We start from the raw sequence: 14,290 nt of genomic DNA on the forward strand, positions 1-14,290 counted from the left end.
TAAGACAGATTGAAATTAAAAAAAGACAAACCCAAAACAAAAAACACCCAACTCAGTCCTTTCCCACAAAGAGAAGCTCTAAAGATGAGAATACAGCAGTTGTAAAGGTCCCCCTGTATTAAGGCACATCATCAAAGCAGTGGGCCTTTTGATTTTTCCCCTGGGAGCATGGCTTCTACCAAAGTGTGCCACGGGATTGTGCCACAGACTGACACTGAGGACTGTTATAAGAAATAAATTTTAATACTTCTGTTATCTTGATGTAGGAATGTTTTTAATTATTCATATTACACAACATACTCATTATGAAGGCCCACAGAGAAATCTTTTTCTCACCTCAATATGTGCAGTAATTATTTTCCTTACACAACTTTTTTTTAATTGTTTGTTTTAGACTCTGTAAATTTTGCAATTGATCACTTTCCTCTTTAGCTGGCTGCTGGGAAGCACAGAAACAAATCTGCAACCCATTTGTAATGTATCTTACTTCTCCTTTCCTTGTTTTGTCCTGTGCCATAATCCCCTCATTTACATATGTAGTCTATCTTGTTCAACCACAGGTACTTTCGTCAGACAGTTTAAATTCCTCCTGTAATGTGCATATATGCACATATACATTAATTTTAAAATGCCAAAGATCATCATAGACGATTTACTATCCTAACACAGTAGGTCTATGTGATGCTTAGACTCCTTACAGTCTGAGCCAGACTTGATTCTCCTACTTGTTAGCTAAGGTAACCCTAAATTCGCACATGGAATCAATGCTCTACTCCCCAGGGAACATAAGGGCATCAAGAACACTGAAGAAGTGTAGAAACCTGTATACGGGGATTATATACCTTCCTTTCTACCCTGTGGTCTGATATTTTACATATACACACACCACTTCTCTTGACACTGCTGTACATGCATCTGAACATTGTCTAACTTAAAACTGGTTTAATCTACAATGTATATATACTATGCTCTTTTTTTAACAAATTAAAAATAATTTTGTCAGAAAGACTTCTGGGTAAAGAAGTAAAACATTACAGGATGATTTGCAGTGAACCAGAAGACCTAGGTCAGACAGCAGGGACCCTGGCTTGCGGCAAAGGAGCTATATTAGTTATCTCTGCTGGAAGGGGGGGCTGGGGCAGGGGAAACTCTTCAGAAGAAAAAGACACTGTTCAAACTCAAAGCCCACCTGTCTGCTCATGAGTGCTTGCTCCAGTGACAGAAGAAGGGGTGGAATTTGATGGGGGTGGGGGTCCTGAAGAAATGAATAAATTTGCTTGCACTAGCCCATTCTCATCAATTTTGCTCACCTTTTTTAGTTACTTCTTCAATTTTATGGATACAGTTGCTCAATATTTTCTGGAGTCGCTGAACTTCTAGCAGGCTTCTGTGTTCACATAGGCTTTTGTGGTCACCTACCCTGGGATGTGGCTGCTGTCCTGGATCGTGGGTGGGTAGCAAATTTGGCACGGTCAGATCAGACTGTCCTGGATGAGATGTGTATACATATACTTTGGCACCTGAGCTGGAAATTTCTACTTTGGATCGCTGGTGGCTACAGTGGAAAACATCTTGATTCTTCAATTCCTTCCTTTCCACCCCAAGGTCAGGCATTTTATTCTTGGTGTATTGGCATTGCCGAGAGACTTGGGGCTGACTTCTGAGATGATGTTCTTTTACATGTTCTTCAAACTGTCTCCGTTTCATATCTCTTTTGGCTAGGTGGACAGCATAACTAAGTCTCTCTTCCGATACGACAGAAAACGAAACAGAACTGCTTAGGTCAAGACCATCTCTGCGGTCCAAATCTTTACAATGGTATGACTCACTGTACAAGTTGTTCAGTTTCTCAATTTTAATTGCATGTGGGTGAGAATACCGAATTGCCAGGTTGCTTGAATGTGCAGGAACATTCTTATTAAACTGCAGCTGGTTCTTTTCAAAAATAAATAAATTAATAAAAGTAAGCACTCATTAGAAAAATAGCATATTGCATAGTTGGTATATATCTACAATCAAGTTGCTAAAATTTTACCCACACGATTATTAGTGCTAAAAAGTATTTTTCTTTTGTACTGACAGATTTAGCCACTCTCATACACCCTGAATTCATCACATACTGCCAGTTCTACTCTGCAATCACTTAGATCCACAGCATTATCCTTCTGCTTACTGATAGTGTACTGGGATCCTCTTCGAAATGTCAACCCAGAAAGGTTCATGTAGCAACCAGTAAGTTCCTCAAGTCCCTAGTTATGGACTTCTGTCCTGTTTCAAAATATCAGGTTCCAGCAAGTGACCAATACAATAAACTATAAGCATTCCAAAAAATTGCTCCCAGACACACCACACAGCCACATAGGACCTAAACCATTTGACATAATCCCTTCAGGTCGTCCTGCGATTTCCATCTGGTAGTTGGACCATATTTTTTATCCTGCACCTCCTAAGTTCATCTTGCTCTAACAGTGCACTTATACCTTCTTATGGAAGCACAAGTTTTTTGTCAGTTTTAATCACAATAGAAATAGTTTGTTTTGTTTTTCACTTAACATAGTTATGCTTCCATATTCCCGGTTTTCATTATTTTTCATGTTTGAATTTCCAAAATTCAATTAACCTAACAAGAACTTTATTATTAATCATTTAGATAGTTCTAGTTTTCCTGTGCATTTAGTTTTTTTCCTCTCTTCTAGCTATTTCCTTAGGATAAACGATCTATTCTGGGATTACTAGGTCAAAGGCAACAAACAGTTCCATAGCTCTGGACCTGTCAACAACAAACCCCCTCAAGCCTATTCTGCAGTGCCTTCAGGCTGGGGGTGATCTCCCCCTCTCACCAGAAAGTGTGTTTATATAACCACGGGGTTAAGAGTCAGTTTAAAACAAACCCATTGTGATAAAGCCTCAGGAAAGTATTTTGGGAACAAAGAATAGTTGTAAACCTTCTTAGAAGTTATGAGAGAAAAATAAACTGGTTACTCTCCAAAGGGCGCACACAGTGATAAACAGTACTGGCTGCCTGTAGCCTTAATATGGAGGAAGTCTTGCCCCAAAAAGTAGCAGATCTAAAATGCCTGGGGGAGTTAATGTAAGTACTAGAAAAAAACGGGTGAATCCCTCTTTAACCTGGGGGCAGGGAAAGACTTTCTAAATCAAAATCCACATGCATTAAAAGGAAAGAGTGATAAATTTTACTACATTAAAATAAAAATTTTAAAAACAACTTCCACCTGTTGTTGTTTTTTTTCTTTTTTCACAGAGACAGAGAGAGAGTCAGAGAGAGGGACAGACAGGGACAAACAGGAACAAAGAGAGATGAGAAGCATCAACCACCAGCCCTTCGTTGCGACACGCTAGTTGTTCACCCTAGTTGTTCACCGACCGCCCTCTCACACACGCCCTGACCTTGGGGCCACATAGACCAAGCAACCCCCTGCTCAAGCCAGCGACCTTGAGTCCAGCTGGTGAGTTTTTGCTCAAACCAGACGAGCCCACGCTCAAGCTGGCGACCTAGGGGTCTCGAACCTGGGTCCTCCACATCCCAGTCTGATGCTCCATCCACTGCGCCACCACCTGGTCAGGCTCCATCTGTTTTTTTATGGTTAAAAAAACACCATAACCAAACTCAAAAAGAACTAAAAAACTAGGAGAAAAGTATTTGTAAATATAAAGGGCTCCCAGAATATAAGGAAGTCTTAAATACTGAAGTTTAAGATAAATCAAAACTCAATAGAAAATGAGAAAAACATTCAGAGACAATTTACATAAATTATATATAAAAATGGTCCTTAAACATATAAAAAATTGGTCAATCTCATAAAAATACAAATAAAAAAAAAAGGCAAAAAAACCCCCACTGAAATAGCAACCATATCAGCAAAAATTAAAAGGGAAAAATAAATAAATAAATATTTTTTAAAAATAGGTATGACGACACATGCTGTTGGTGAGGCTGTGGGAAAAATCCCACTCTCATAGAGCGCTGGTGGGAATGCAAAAAAAAAAAAAAAAAAAAAAAGTATTGGTACAATACTTAAGAGGAATCTGGCAATATCTAACAAAATTATGTATATGTTTATTTTTTGACCCAGAAGTCTCACTTAAAAGAATGTATCCTAAAGAGACATCCTCAATACGTATGCAAAGAATTACTGCTGTATCGTTTGTAATTGCAAAGTTTTGGAATCAACCTGAATGCCCATGTAGAAGAATGGCTAAAGAAATTATGGTATATCCACACAAAGGAGTACTATAAAAATGTAAAAAAGAATAAGGAAGATCTCTATGAATGGATGTGGAGGAACTGCTCCGATATACCGTATTGTTCAGTAAAAACAGCAAAGTACAATAAAAGTACTTGTAATGTCTTCAAAAAAGGGGAGAAAGATTTCATAAGAAAATATACATGCATCTGATCATTTGTACAAAAAGAAAGACAGAAAAGAAAAATCAGAGATTATTAAGATGAGGTATCTGAAGGGTGTGGGTAGGAATGGGGAGAAAGGACAGGAAATAGAGAGGAAATAACACTTCTCTGAATATCCTTTTTTGCACGAGTATATTTGGGAGAATGTTAAGGTTTCACATATACTAGAAAGATATGAAGAAAGGAAGAGAAGAAGGGAGGGAAGGAGAGAGATAATAAATTAATAAGGATTAAGGAAAACCCTAAAAAGGAATACTAACCAATAAACCAAACTGAATTTCCAATGAATAACATAACCACACTAAAAAGTGAGGATTAAAAAAAATTAACCCAATTAGCTTATGAACATAGATAGCATTTAGGTCATATAACCTCAGGTTAAAAATAAAAAGTACTCTAAAATACTGAAATTTTAATTTGTAGGGTTCTCTTTTTGTAGAAGTATGTATTAAAATTCTGAAATATTGAACATTCTAGAATGGAGCAAATAACATACTGTGGGTCACTAGAGCGAGGTTTCACACTGCTGAATAAGGGAATTAAAAATATGAAACTGTTGAATTGGAATTAGAGATATGTGTGAACTCATAGGTTTTAATATAGACCAGCAAGCAGACAGATACATAGAAAGAGAGGGAAGAATGGAAAAAGAGAAGAAAGGAAAGGAGAGAGAGGGAGACAGATGAGTGTGTTGACATGAATGTATGAATGTATGTATGTATGGACACACAAGTACAAAGATCTATTTCCCAGTTATGTCCCCTGAGAGGGCCTAGAATCAGTGACACCCAAGAATCAATGAGCATATCTAGCACCCAGATATTGATTTCTGAATTCCATTCTCCACTAAAGGGACAAAGGCTCCTTGAATAAATGGATGATTACAGGAACTGGGAAAGAAAAAGATAGTCTAAGCCTGAAATATCATCTTTTTATGACAAAAAGTGGTCAAAGATTGATGAAAACATGAAAAGGACACTGGAATCTGCTTGAAGTGGTTCTCATAGGCCTGGTCAGAAACCATATGAACATCAAAATATATACATTTGAACATAAAAATAAATAATGATAGTAAAAGATTATATAACCTATTGAATTAAAACTGAGTCTACTCTCACAGAAAGGAAGGGAGGGAGGGAGGGAAGAATGAGGAAGGGAAGGAAAGAAAGAGGGAAGGAAGGAAGGAAATCAACATTTACCAACCATCATAACAAAAAACTGATTCAGGCAAAAGTCATCAATGAATACAACTAATGGATGGAAGGTTGGGGAGTAAAAAGATATTATAACATAGTCTCAAAGGCAGATACTTTCAATTACAAAAGGTAAAAGAGTAACTTGACTATGGAAAATTTGGCAGAAACCGCCTTAATCAAATGATTAAAGTAAGCAGTGCCAGCAATGGAACCAAACTGACAGCAAGCACCTCCTGAAATGATGCATTCAGCATCACCTCAGTGGTTTTCCTGCCACAAGTGCAAAACCCGAGTTTAATTAGGAGAAAATGTCAGACAAGACCAAATTGAGAGAAAATTTTCAAATAACTGGCAGGTATTTTTCAAAAACATAAATGTCATGAAGTACAATGATAGATTCAAAAATTGCTCAGATTAAAGGAAACTAAAGAGCCTGACCAGGTGGTGGCACAGTGGATAGAGCATCGGACTGGGACGTGGAGGACCCAGGTTCAAAACCCTGAGATTACCAGCTTGAGTGCGGGCTCATCTGATTTGAGCAAGGCTCACCGGCTTGAGCCCAAGATCGCTGGGCAAGGGGTTGCTCGGTCTGCTGTAGCCCCTGGTCTAGGCACATATGAGAAAGCAATCAATGAACAACTAAGGTGTCGCAACAAAGAGTTGATGCTTCTTATCTCTCTCCCTTCCTGTCTGTCTGTCCCTATCTGTCCCTCTCTCTGTCTGTCTCTGTCACAAAATAAAAATGAAGGAAGGAAGGAAGGAAGGAAGGAAGGAAGGAAGGAAGGAAGGAAGGAAGGAAGGGAGGGAGGGAGGGAGGGAGGGAGGGAGGGAGGGAGGGAGGGAGGGAAGGGAGGGAGGGAGGGAGGGAGGGAGGGAAGGGAGGGAGGGAGGGAAGGGAGGGAGGGAGGGAAGGGAGGGAGGGAGGGAGGGAGGAAGGGGGTAAGGAAGGAAACTAAAGAAACATGACAACTAATGCAACTTGTGATCTTGGATTTTCTTTTGCTATGAAGGACATTATTGGAACAACTAACAAAATTTCAGTCAGGTCAGTATTATTTTTATGTTAATTTCCTGAACTTGATCCCTGTCAAATTTTTTATATAAAAACTTTTATATATTTACTATATAAAAGAAGACGTTCTTAGAAAATACACATACAAGAACTTAGAAGTAAAATGGCATCATGTCTGCAACTTACTCAGTTTAGAAATAATTTGGGGGGAGGAGAGAAAGACAGGGAGGAAGAAAGAAAGGGAAAATGTCACAAAATGTTAATATCTGGGGAATCTGGAAGAAGACTATGTAGGAATTCTGTGTACTATTCTTACAACTCTTCTGTCAGTCTAAAATTTTGTCAAAATTAAGAAATTTTTCTTTGTAAACCACAATCAAATATTACTACACACCCATCAGAACAACAATAATTAAAAAAAGAACACCAAATGCTAGCAAAGATGTGGAATAACTGAGGAGCTCTCATTCATGGTTGGTAGGAATGTAAAATAGTAAAACCACTTTGGGAAAAGGTCTGTTGGCTTGTTAAAAGAATATATATATACCTACTCTATGATCCAGAGATTTCATTCCCAGCTATTCACCCAAGAGAAGTAAAAACATGTTTACAAAGAGATTTGTACAAGAAACAGCCCATGTGCCCCTCAATTGCAGAATTGATAAACTATGGTACACTCCTGTTATGGAATACTACTCCATATTAAAAAGAAACAAACTACTGATATATGCAACACATAGATGAATCTTAACATATACCCAGTGAAAAAAGGCCTTACACAGAAGAGTACATAGCATGTGATTCCATTATATGAAGTTCTAGAATAGGCAAAATTAATCTGCAGTGGAAAAAATCAGAATAGTGGTGGCCTCTGGAGGGTAGGGTGGGGACTGACTAGAACGGGGCATAAAAGAACTTTCTGGGTTAATGGAAATAATCTGTATCTTGAAAGAGGTATGGGTTACCATGTGTGTACATCTGTCAAAGCTCAGCAAATGTGGTAAGATGTGTATGTTTCAGATGTAAAATTTACATCAAAAGAAAAAATAAGGCTCTGGCTGGTTGGCTCAGTGGTAGCATGTCTGCCCAGCATGTGGATGTCCCAGGTTCAATTCATGGTCAGGGCACACAGGAGAAGCACCCACCTGTTTCTCCATCCCTCCTCCCTCACTTCTTTCTCCCTCTCTCTCTCTCTCTCCCTCTCCCTCTCTCTCTCTCTCTCTCTCTCTCTCTCTCTCTCTCTCTTCCCCTCTCCTCCTATAGCCATGGCTCAACTGGAGCAAGTTGGCCCTGGGCACAGAAGAAGCTCCATGGCCTCCACCTCAGACACCAAGAAGAGCTCAATTACTAAGCAACAGAGCAACATCCCAGATAGGCAAAGCATCGCCCCCTAGTGGGCCTGCCAGGTGGATCCTGATCTGGGCACATGCATGAGTCTGTCTCTGCCTCCCCTTCTCTCACTGAATAAAAAGAAAAGAAAAAATGGTAAAGAATGAATTCTAATATATGATATGCATGCTGAAATAGAGTCTTGTGTCTGAAATTTCCTTTGATACATGTCAAAAAATAAGATGGACAAATGAATGGATTCTAGAGGGATGGACTAAAGAACAAATATGCAATTAAACAAATACAGTGAAATAGTAATACAGTCTAGGTGTTCACTGTGAAATCCAACTTCACTGTATGTTTGAAGATTTTCTTAATACAATGTTGGAGGTAAAGACCTTTTGGGTACAACTAGGTAAAGTTCAATAAAGTCTGGTTATTAGATAATATTAGGAAAAAATTTTTTGTCCATTTCTTAGGTACAATATATGTAAAGTAGAAGAGCTTATTTTTAGGATCAGTATTCTAAAATACTTGGAAGTGAAGTGCCATGAGATCTGCAACTTATTTTGAAATGGTTCTGCAGCAAATTTAGAGAGATGGGTAGATAGAAACAGAACAAATTGTTACAACTGTTGAAACTAGAAGGGGACTAAAAAGGTGTGGCCTTTTCTTTCAACTTTTATGCTTAAAATGTTTAATAAGAATATGAAGAAAAAATAACTACCTGGGTCTGAAGTCTCCAGGGGTCACTCCTCCCATCTAGTTGGACACTAGATGCTAGATTAACACAGGTTGAAGCTGGTCTGTCTGGTCCCATTATGTCGGATAGTGCAGAACAATAGCGAAAACCTAGTTATCAGCCAATAGTTCTTCCCCAAAACCATAGCCTAAAATGAAAGAAAGCTACAATCAGACCAAGAGTCTTCAAACAAAGGGAAGAATAGGTAAAACACAATACCATGCTCATATAACAATATTCTAGAAGTGGTCCAGAGCAACCTCATACTAAAGAGTGAATGCTTAATGATAGGTATTATGATAGTTTCTTCCATTTACAAAAGCAGGTACTTTTGGACTTCTACTTTAGAAAAGAAGAGGGGGTCATACTATTTTAATGACAATCTCTCCAGCCCTTTTCATTCCAAATTTTAAATCTCAAGGGTCCCCAGTAAAACATTTTCTCAAAAACAGAGCTCTACTATGGTCAACAAACACTTCACAGCAAGAAATTTTATGAACATACAACCGACATTAATAAATCCTAACCACCAGTCAAAAAGGTAGTTATTTATGCTTTACTAGGTAGCTCAAAAGGACCTAACTGAATGACTCTAAGTAACCTTGCAGGGTCAGCAAATTATGCCAGTTAGATCTGCCACTAACTGAATGACCTCCAAATCTTCAATGTCCCCCACCTTCCCCCCACCTAGATACACACAATGGAGAGAAATATGAGTGTTTTGTTAGCTGTGATGGGCTCCATTATCATTGCCTCTCCCTATTCTGAAAGCCTCCTTATAGTAACTTTATTATCCCTGCACTCATCACATGCGTATCACACACTCATCTCCAATTATTTACCTATTCCACAGGTATATGTCTCATCTTCCCAGCTAGATAAGGTTCCTTGAGGGTAAGGGCCTTGTCTTGCTCTTCTCTGATATTTCCCACAACAGTGCTTTGAGCATAGTAGACAAACTCAACATTTGTTGAATTAAGCTGATTTTCCATTAACTGACTAGTGTTAAACATACTCAGGAATTTGGTCTCTCAAGGAATCCAATAGTAAAAGAACTGTGAAATTCAGGATTTAAAAAAAAAATCCCTAAATTAAGCTTCTGAATAAACCCAACATTTGTAGACTGGATTTGCTTAAAGACAGATACAGGTGAAAGATTATAAAGGCAGCTGTCCAAGATTCCTCATTTCTAAAGCTGTAGATACATGACCAAAACTGAAGACAGGAGGAGACACATCCTAAGTGGCCTATAATCACCACAGCTCCAGGGGCTGGAGCTGCAGAATGAAGGAGTCTGCAGGGCTGGGGCTGGGGGCAGGGCAACTACTTTTACGTGGTCAACACTTGCCCCCAGGATGCCAAAGGCCAAATAATGCATTCTCTACCAGGAAAGCTAGGTGATCCCCATGTTTCCAGAATACCTCGAGTGATGCTACATACATGCATGCATACATACACATACACATACACATAAACACACACACACACACACACACACACACACTGTCTGGGGACACCAACCCCAAACTCTTCCCCTGTACAAGGTCCTGGGACACTTCTCTTTGCAACCTGTCCCTTTCCAACTGCTTCAGGAAACCTCCCAATTTGCTACCCCAGCTCATGGGATTCCCACTAAAGCATCTCCCTTCCCATCCTGAGACACCCCAATAGCCTGTGCCTTCATCCACAAGCCTGAACAAATCTCCCCCAAACTGTTCCCTCCCAGAGTCCCAGGATCCCCCAACTTGTTACCTACACATACTACTGAAATGCCTCTCTCAACCTGTCCTCCCGCACACAATTTTCTCCCAAATCGTCCCCCCTCACTCTGATTCCACACACTCCTCCGGTCTGTCTCCCCCTTCTCTGCTGTGGGTGATCTCTGAAACAGCCAATGCCTCTTTCCTCTCTTGAAACTGCCGACACTTCCATAGCTTCATTCTCCTCCACAGTCGTTCTTGTCCCTGACACTCCTGGAACATTTTCATAGTCTGTTTCTTCCCCCACAGACCCCAGGCAGCCCCACAACCTGGTCCCATGCCCATGGGTGTAAGACACCCCCGGTGCCTGGCTCCTCCCTGCCAACCCAAGGATACTTCCACCTTCTATCTCCTCCCCTGAAACCCCAGGCCGCTCTACAGACAGGCTCCTCCCCACTGTGCGGCCTGAGACAGCAGCATTCGCTTCTCCTGTAGACCCGGTTACCCGCCCCGCAGCAGGCGTGCTAGCCACCACCGTAGGAACTCCTAAAGCAGCACGCACCCCCAAAGACAGAGGTACCCTCACAGCCTCAGGGACTGTTCCACTGGGTCTCCTTCTCCACAGGCCTGAGACACCTTCAGAGCCAGTCCCCCTGTCCACAGGTCCTGGGGCCCTGGCAGTGGCGGGCCTCTCAGTTGCAGGCCTCCTTCCCCATACACTTGAGACATCCCCAGAGCTAGTATCCCCTACCATCGGCCTAGAAACCCCAGCGGCTATGGGCAGTCCCACAACCACGGGAACTCTAGCAGCCACAGGCATCTCAGCAGTCTGTCTTCTACCTGCTAAGCCCAAGAGACCCCCAGAGAGCGTCTCCTCCCCTGCAGGCCCAGGCACCACGGAGCCTGGGCAGAGCCCCACAGCCATGGATAACCCTGCAGTCTGTCTCCCTCCTGACAAGCCTGAGATGCTCCCTGAGCCCATCTTTTCCCCTATGGGTCCAGACATCCTGACAGTGGTGGGCATCACCATCCTTGTGGGACCCTTGGCATCTGTAGGCCTTCGCACTGTCTCTCTCTCTTCCCACAAGCCTGAGACATTTTCAGAACCCGACTCCTCCAGCACAGGCCTGGGTGCCCTGGGTGTCCCAGGCACCCCACCAGCTGTAGCCACCCCTGCAGTCACAGGTACTCCTGCAGTCTGTCTCCTTCCTGGCAAGAGGGAGATCCTCCCCGGGCCAGTCTCCACCCCCAGAGGAAAAGGCACCGTAGGAGTGGTGGGTACCGCAGCAGCCACGGGAACCCTGGCACTCTGTCTCCTTGCCCAACATCTTGGGACACCTCCGGAGCCAGTCTCCTCCCCAACAAGCCCAGGTTCCTCAGGAGCTACAGTAACCCTGTCAGTCAGGGGAACCCCGAAAACCTGTCTCCTTCCCCATAATCCTGGGAAAGCTGCAGAACCAGCATTCTCTCTCACAGATACCAGTTCCTCAGAAAGCTCAGGTACCCCTGAAGCCATGGGTATTCTAGTAGTGTGAATTCTCTCCGACAGGTTCAAGACATCTCGAGAACTCCTTTCCGGATACACAAGGCCAGACACGCATACAGCGACAGGCACCCTTCCAGACCCAGAAACACCTGTAGCTGTGGGTGCCTCTGCTGGGGCACACCTGTGCTTGGGCATGCCTGATGCCTGCGACATCCCTACTGTTTCAGACAAGTCCCTAGCCTGTCTCCTTCTGCAGAGGCATAAAACACTCCTATACCCAGTCTCTTGATCCACAGACCTGGGTACCACTAAAGCTGTAGGCACCAGAGCCTCTTGCTTGCCCACAGCCTGCCTCCTTTCCCACAGACTTGGGACATTCTCACAGCATGTCTCCTCCCCAACAACCCCTGGGATACCAATATAACGTGCCTGCTCTCCTATGGCTCCTGGTACCACCTCGGCCTGGGACACAGCCACAGGCTGGTCTGTTCCCCACAGACCAGGGACTCTCCCACAGCTTATCTCCTTCCCCAAAGCCCTAGGTACTCCCATAGCCTGTCCTACACTCCAACGGCCTAGAGCACCCCTGGCACCTGCCTCCTGCTCCTCAGGACCAGATACTTCACCAGTCTGGGCAGCTTCCCATGACCCTGTGTCACCTGCAGAGCCTGTCTCTACCCACACAGCTTGTCCCCTTTCCCTGAATCCTGGGTCACCACCACATCTAGTTTCCTTTTCGATAACACAAGGTACCCCTACAGGCTGTCTGGTGCCCCGCAGGTCAGGGACACCCCTAGGGCCCATCTCCTCCAGAGCACATCTCCTCTGCCATAAGCCTGGAGCACCCACAGAGGCAGTTTCCTCCTCTACAGCTCTGGGTACCCCCAAAGCCTGCTCCCTTCCCCATAAGCCTGGTGTATCTCCACAAACTACCCCTTGTACTACAGCCCCAGGCTGTATTGACTGCCCTCTCTCCCATAGACCTGACATACCCCCCCAGCCTACCTCTCCCTCTACAGCTCTGGGTAACTCCAAAGTTTCCAGCCACCCCACGGTCAGCCCTCTTCCCCAAGGGCCTGGGCCAACATCATAGTCTATTGCCTCCACAGTCCCAGGCATCCCCATAGCTTGTAATCCCCCCAATAGGTGTGGGGCAACCTCAGAACTGGTTTCCACAGTCCCAGGCACCCTTACAGCCTGTCCCAGCCCACAGGAGCCTGAGCACCTCTCACAACCTGCCCCCAGGCCAGTAATTGTAGATATTCCTAAGGCCTGGGGGACTGCCCTTACCTGCCCTTCCACCCAGGGTCCTGTGAGACCACCATGGCTGGTCTCGACCCATGAAGCTCGGCCAGGTACACCCCTTTCAACTAGCCCCTCTCCTGCAGGTACAGTATGGAGCTCAACTCTGCTTCCTTCCCCACATCCTGAAGCCGCCCTCATAGCCTGCACCTTCAGCCACAGCTCCAGAATGCTCTCATGCCCCATAGATCCCGGACGACCTTTTCTCTCATAGCCCCGGGGACTCCTGTAAACTGTCTGCTCCTCGTCCCCAGTGCCAGTCACCCACACAGACCCGATAGGCCCCACCACTTGGGGTTCCCCCACAGACCCATTCACCCACACAACTCTAGGGTCCCTTGCAACCTCAATCGAGCCTGTAGTGCCAGCTATCCTCCAAGCCTCGTTCGCCCCTGCAGCCCCGGCTGTCTCCGCTGCTTGTCTTCTCCGCCGAGGCTGCTGACAGCCCTGCAGCCTTTCTGCACTCACACAGCGCGTCCACCACACTAAAGACCTCGCCCGGCGCCTCACTTCCCGGCCTCGACACGTCCCTGCAACCCATCTCTTCCCCCTGGGCCGCCGAACTCCGCGCCCGGACCTGCTGGGCCCCACACAGCGGCCCGGCACCTCTGCGGCTCGCTCGCCCCTGCGCAGCCTGGGCACGGCCCCACGGCCGGTCGCCCAGCTCATAGCTCGAGGACAATTCCCTTCTTCCCCAACACAGGCCCAGGGCACCTCGCTTCAAGACTGCTCCACACGTGCACTCACACACCCAGCTCCAACCACGAAGCCTTACTCCTTCCCAGACCCCCCCCCACCACCCCAGCCAGTCCCGCACACCTCCCCCCAGCCCTGGCCCCACCCTAAAGCCTAGGCTGGAGAATAGATAATTAGGGACGACGAGCAGCAAGATCTGCCCCCCGTCAAGGTCTCCTCTCCCCCAGGTCCATGACTCCTAACGCAGCTCCCCAGAATCCACCCCCCAACTCTACCGGAGCCCACCCAGCCTGGGGCAGCCAAGCGCGAATACTGGAGATCAGGAGGGGCGGGGCGGAGCAGGAGACCTCAATTAGGCCTCATTTCCGGCCGCTCGCCCAAGTCGCTATAGCAACAGG

The 14,290-nt window shown here is 44.6% G+C and overlaps 2 protein-coding genes across 6 annotated transcripts in view; both read right to left on the bottom strand.

The window, feature by feature from the left end:
* KIAA0753 (KIAA0753 ortholog) overlaps positions 1–14,260 on the bottom strand; it is a 57,056-nt gene extending 42,796 nt beyond the window's left edge. For 2 of the 5 annotated variants that reach the window (XM_066363417.1, XM_066363413.1), the window contains exons 1-3: positions 9,551–10,440; positions 8,694–8,856; positions 1,311–1,935 (exon numbers count right to left, since the gene is read on the bottom strand). In XM_066363417.1, the coding sequence (XP_066219514.1) occupies positions 1,311–1,935; positions 8,694–8,786 (718 nt within the window). In that variant the 5' untranslated portion in view covers positions 8,787–8,856; positions 9,551–10,440. Of the gene's footprint in view, positions 1–1,310; positions 1,936–8,693; positions 8,857–9,550; positions 10,441–14,037 lie in introns of those variants that run through there. The other 3 variants (XM_066363416.1, XM_066363414.1, XM_066363415.1) reach the window with 3 other exon arrangements.
* On the bottom strand, positions 10,458–13,978 carry LOC136391658 (collagen alpha-2(I) chain). Its single transcript, XM_066363412.1, has one exon. It carries the CDS (start codon positions 13,863–13,865, stop codon positions 10,470–10,472), a length of 3,396 nt encoding a protein of 1,131 aa, XP_066219509.1. The 5' UTR covers positions 13,866–13,978; the 3' UTR covers positions 10,458–10,469.
* Positions 14,261–14,290: the final 30 nt, after the last annotated feature.

The sequence above is a fragment of the Saccopteryx leptura genome, chromosome 2 (genome assembly GCF_036850995.1).
Source record: "Saccopteryx leptura isolate mSacLep1 chromosome 2, mSacLep1_pri_phased_curated, whole genome shotgun sequence".
NCBI lineage: Eukaryota > Metazoa > Chordata > Mammalia > Chiroptera > Emballonuridae > Saccopteryx > Saccopteryx leptura.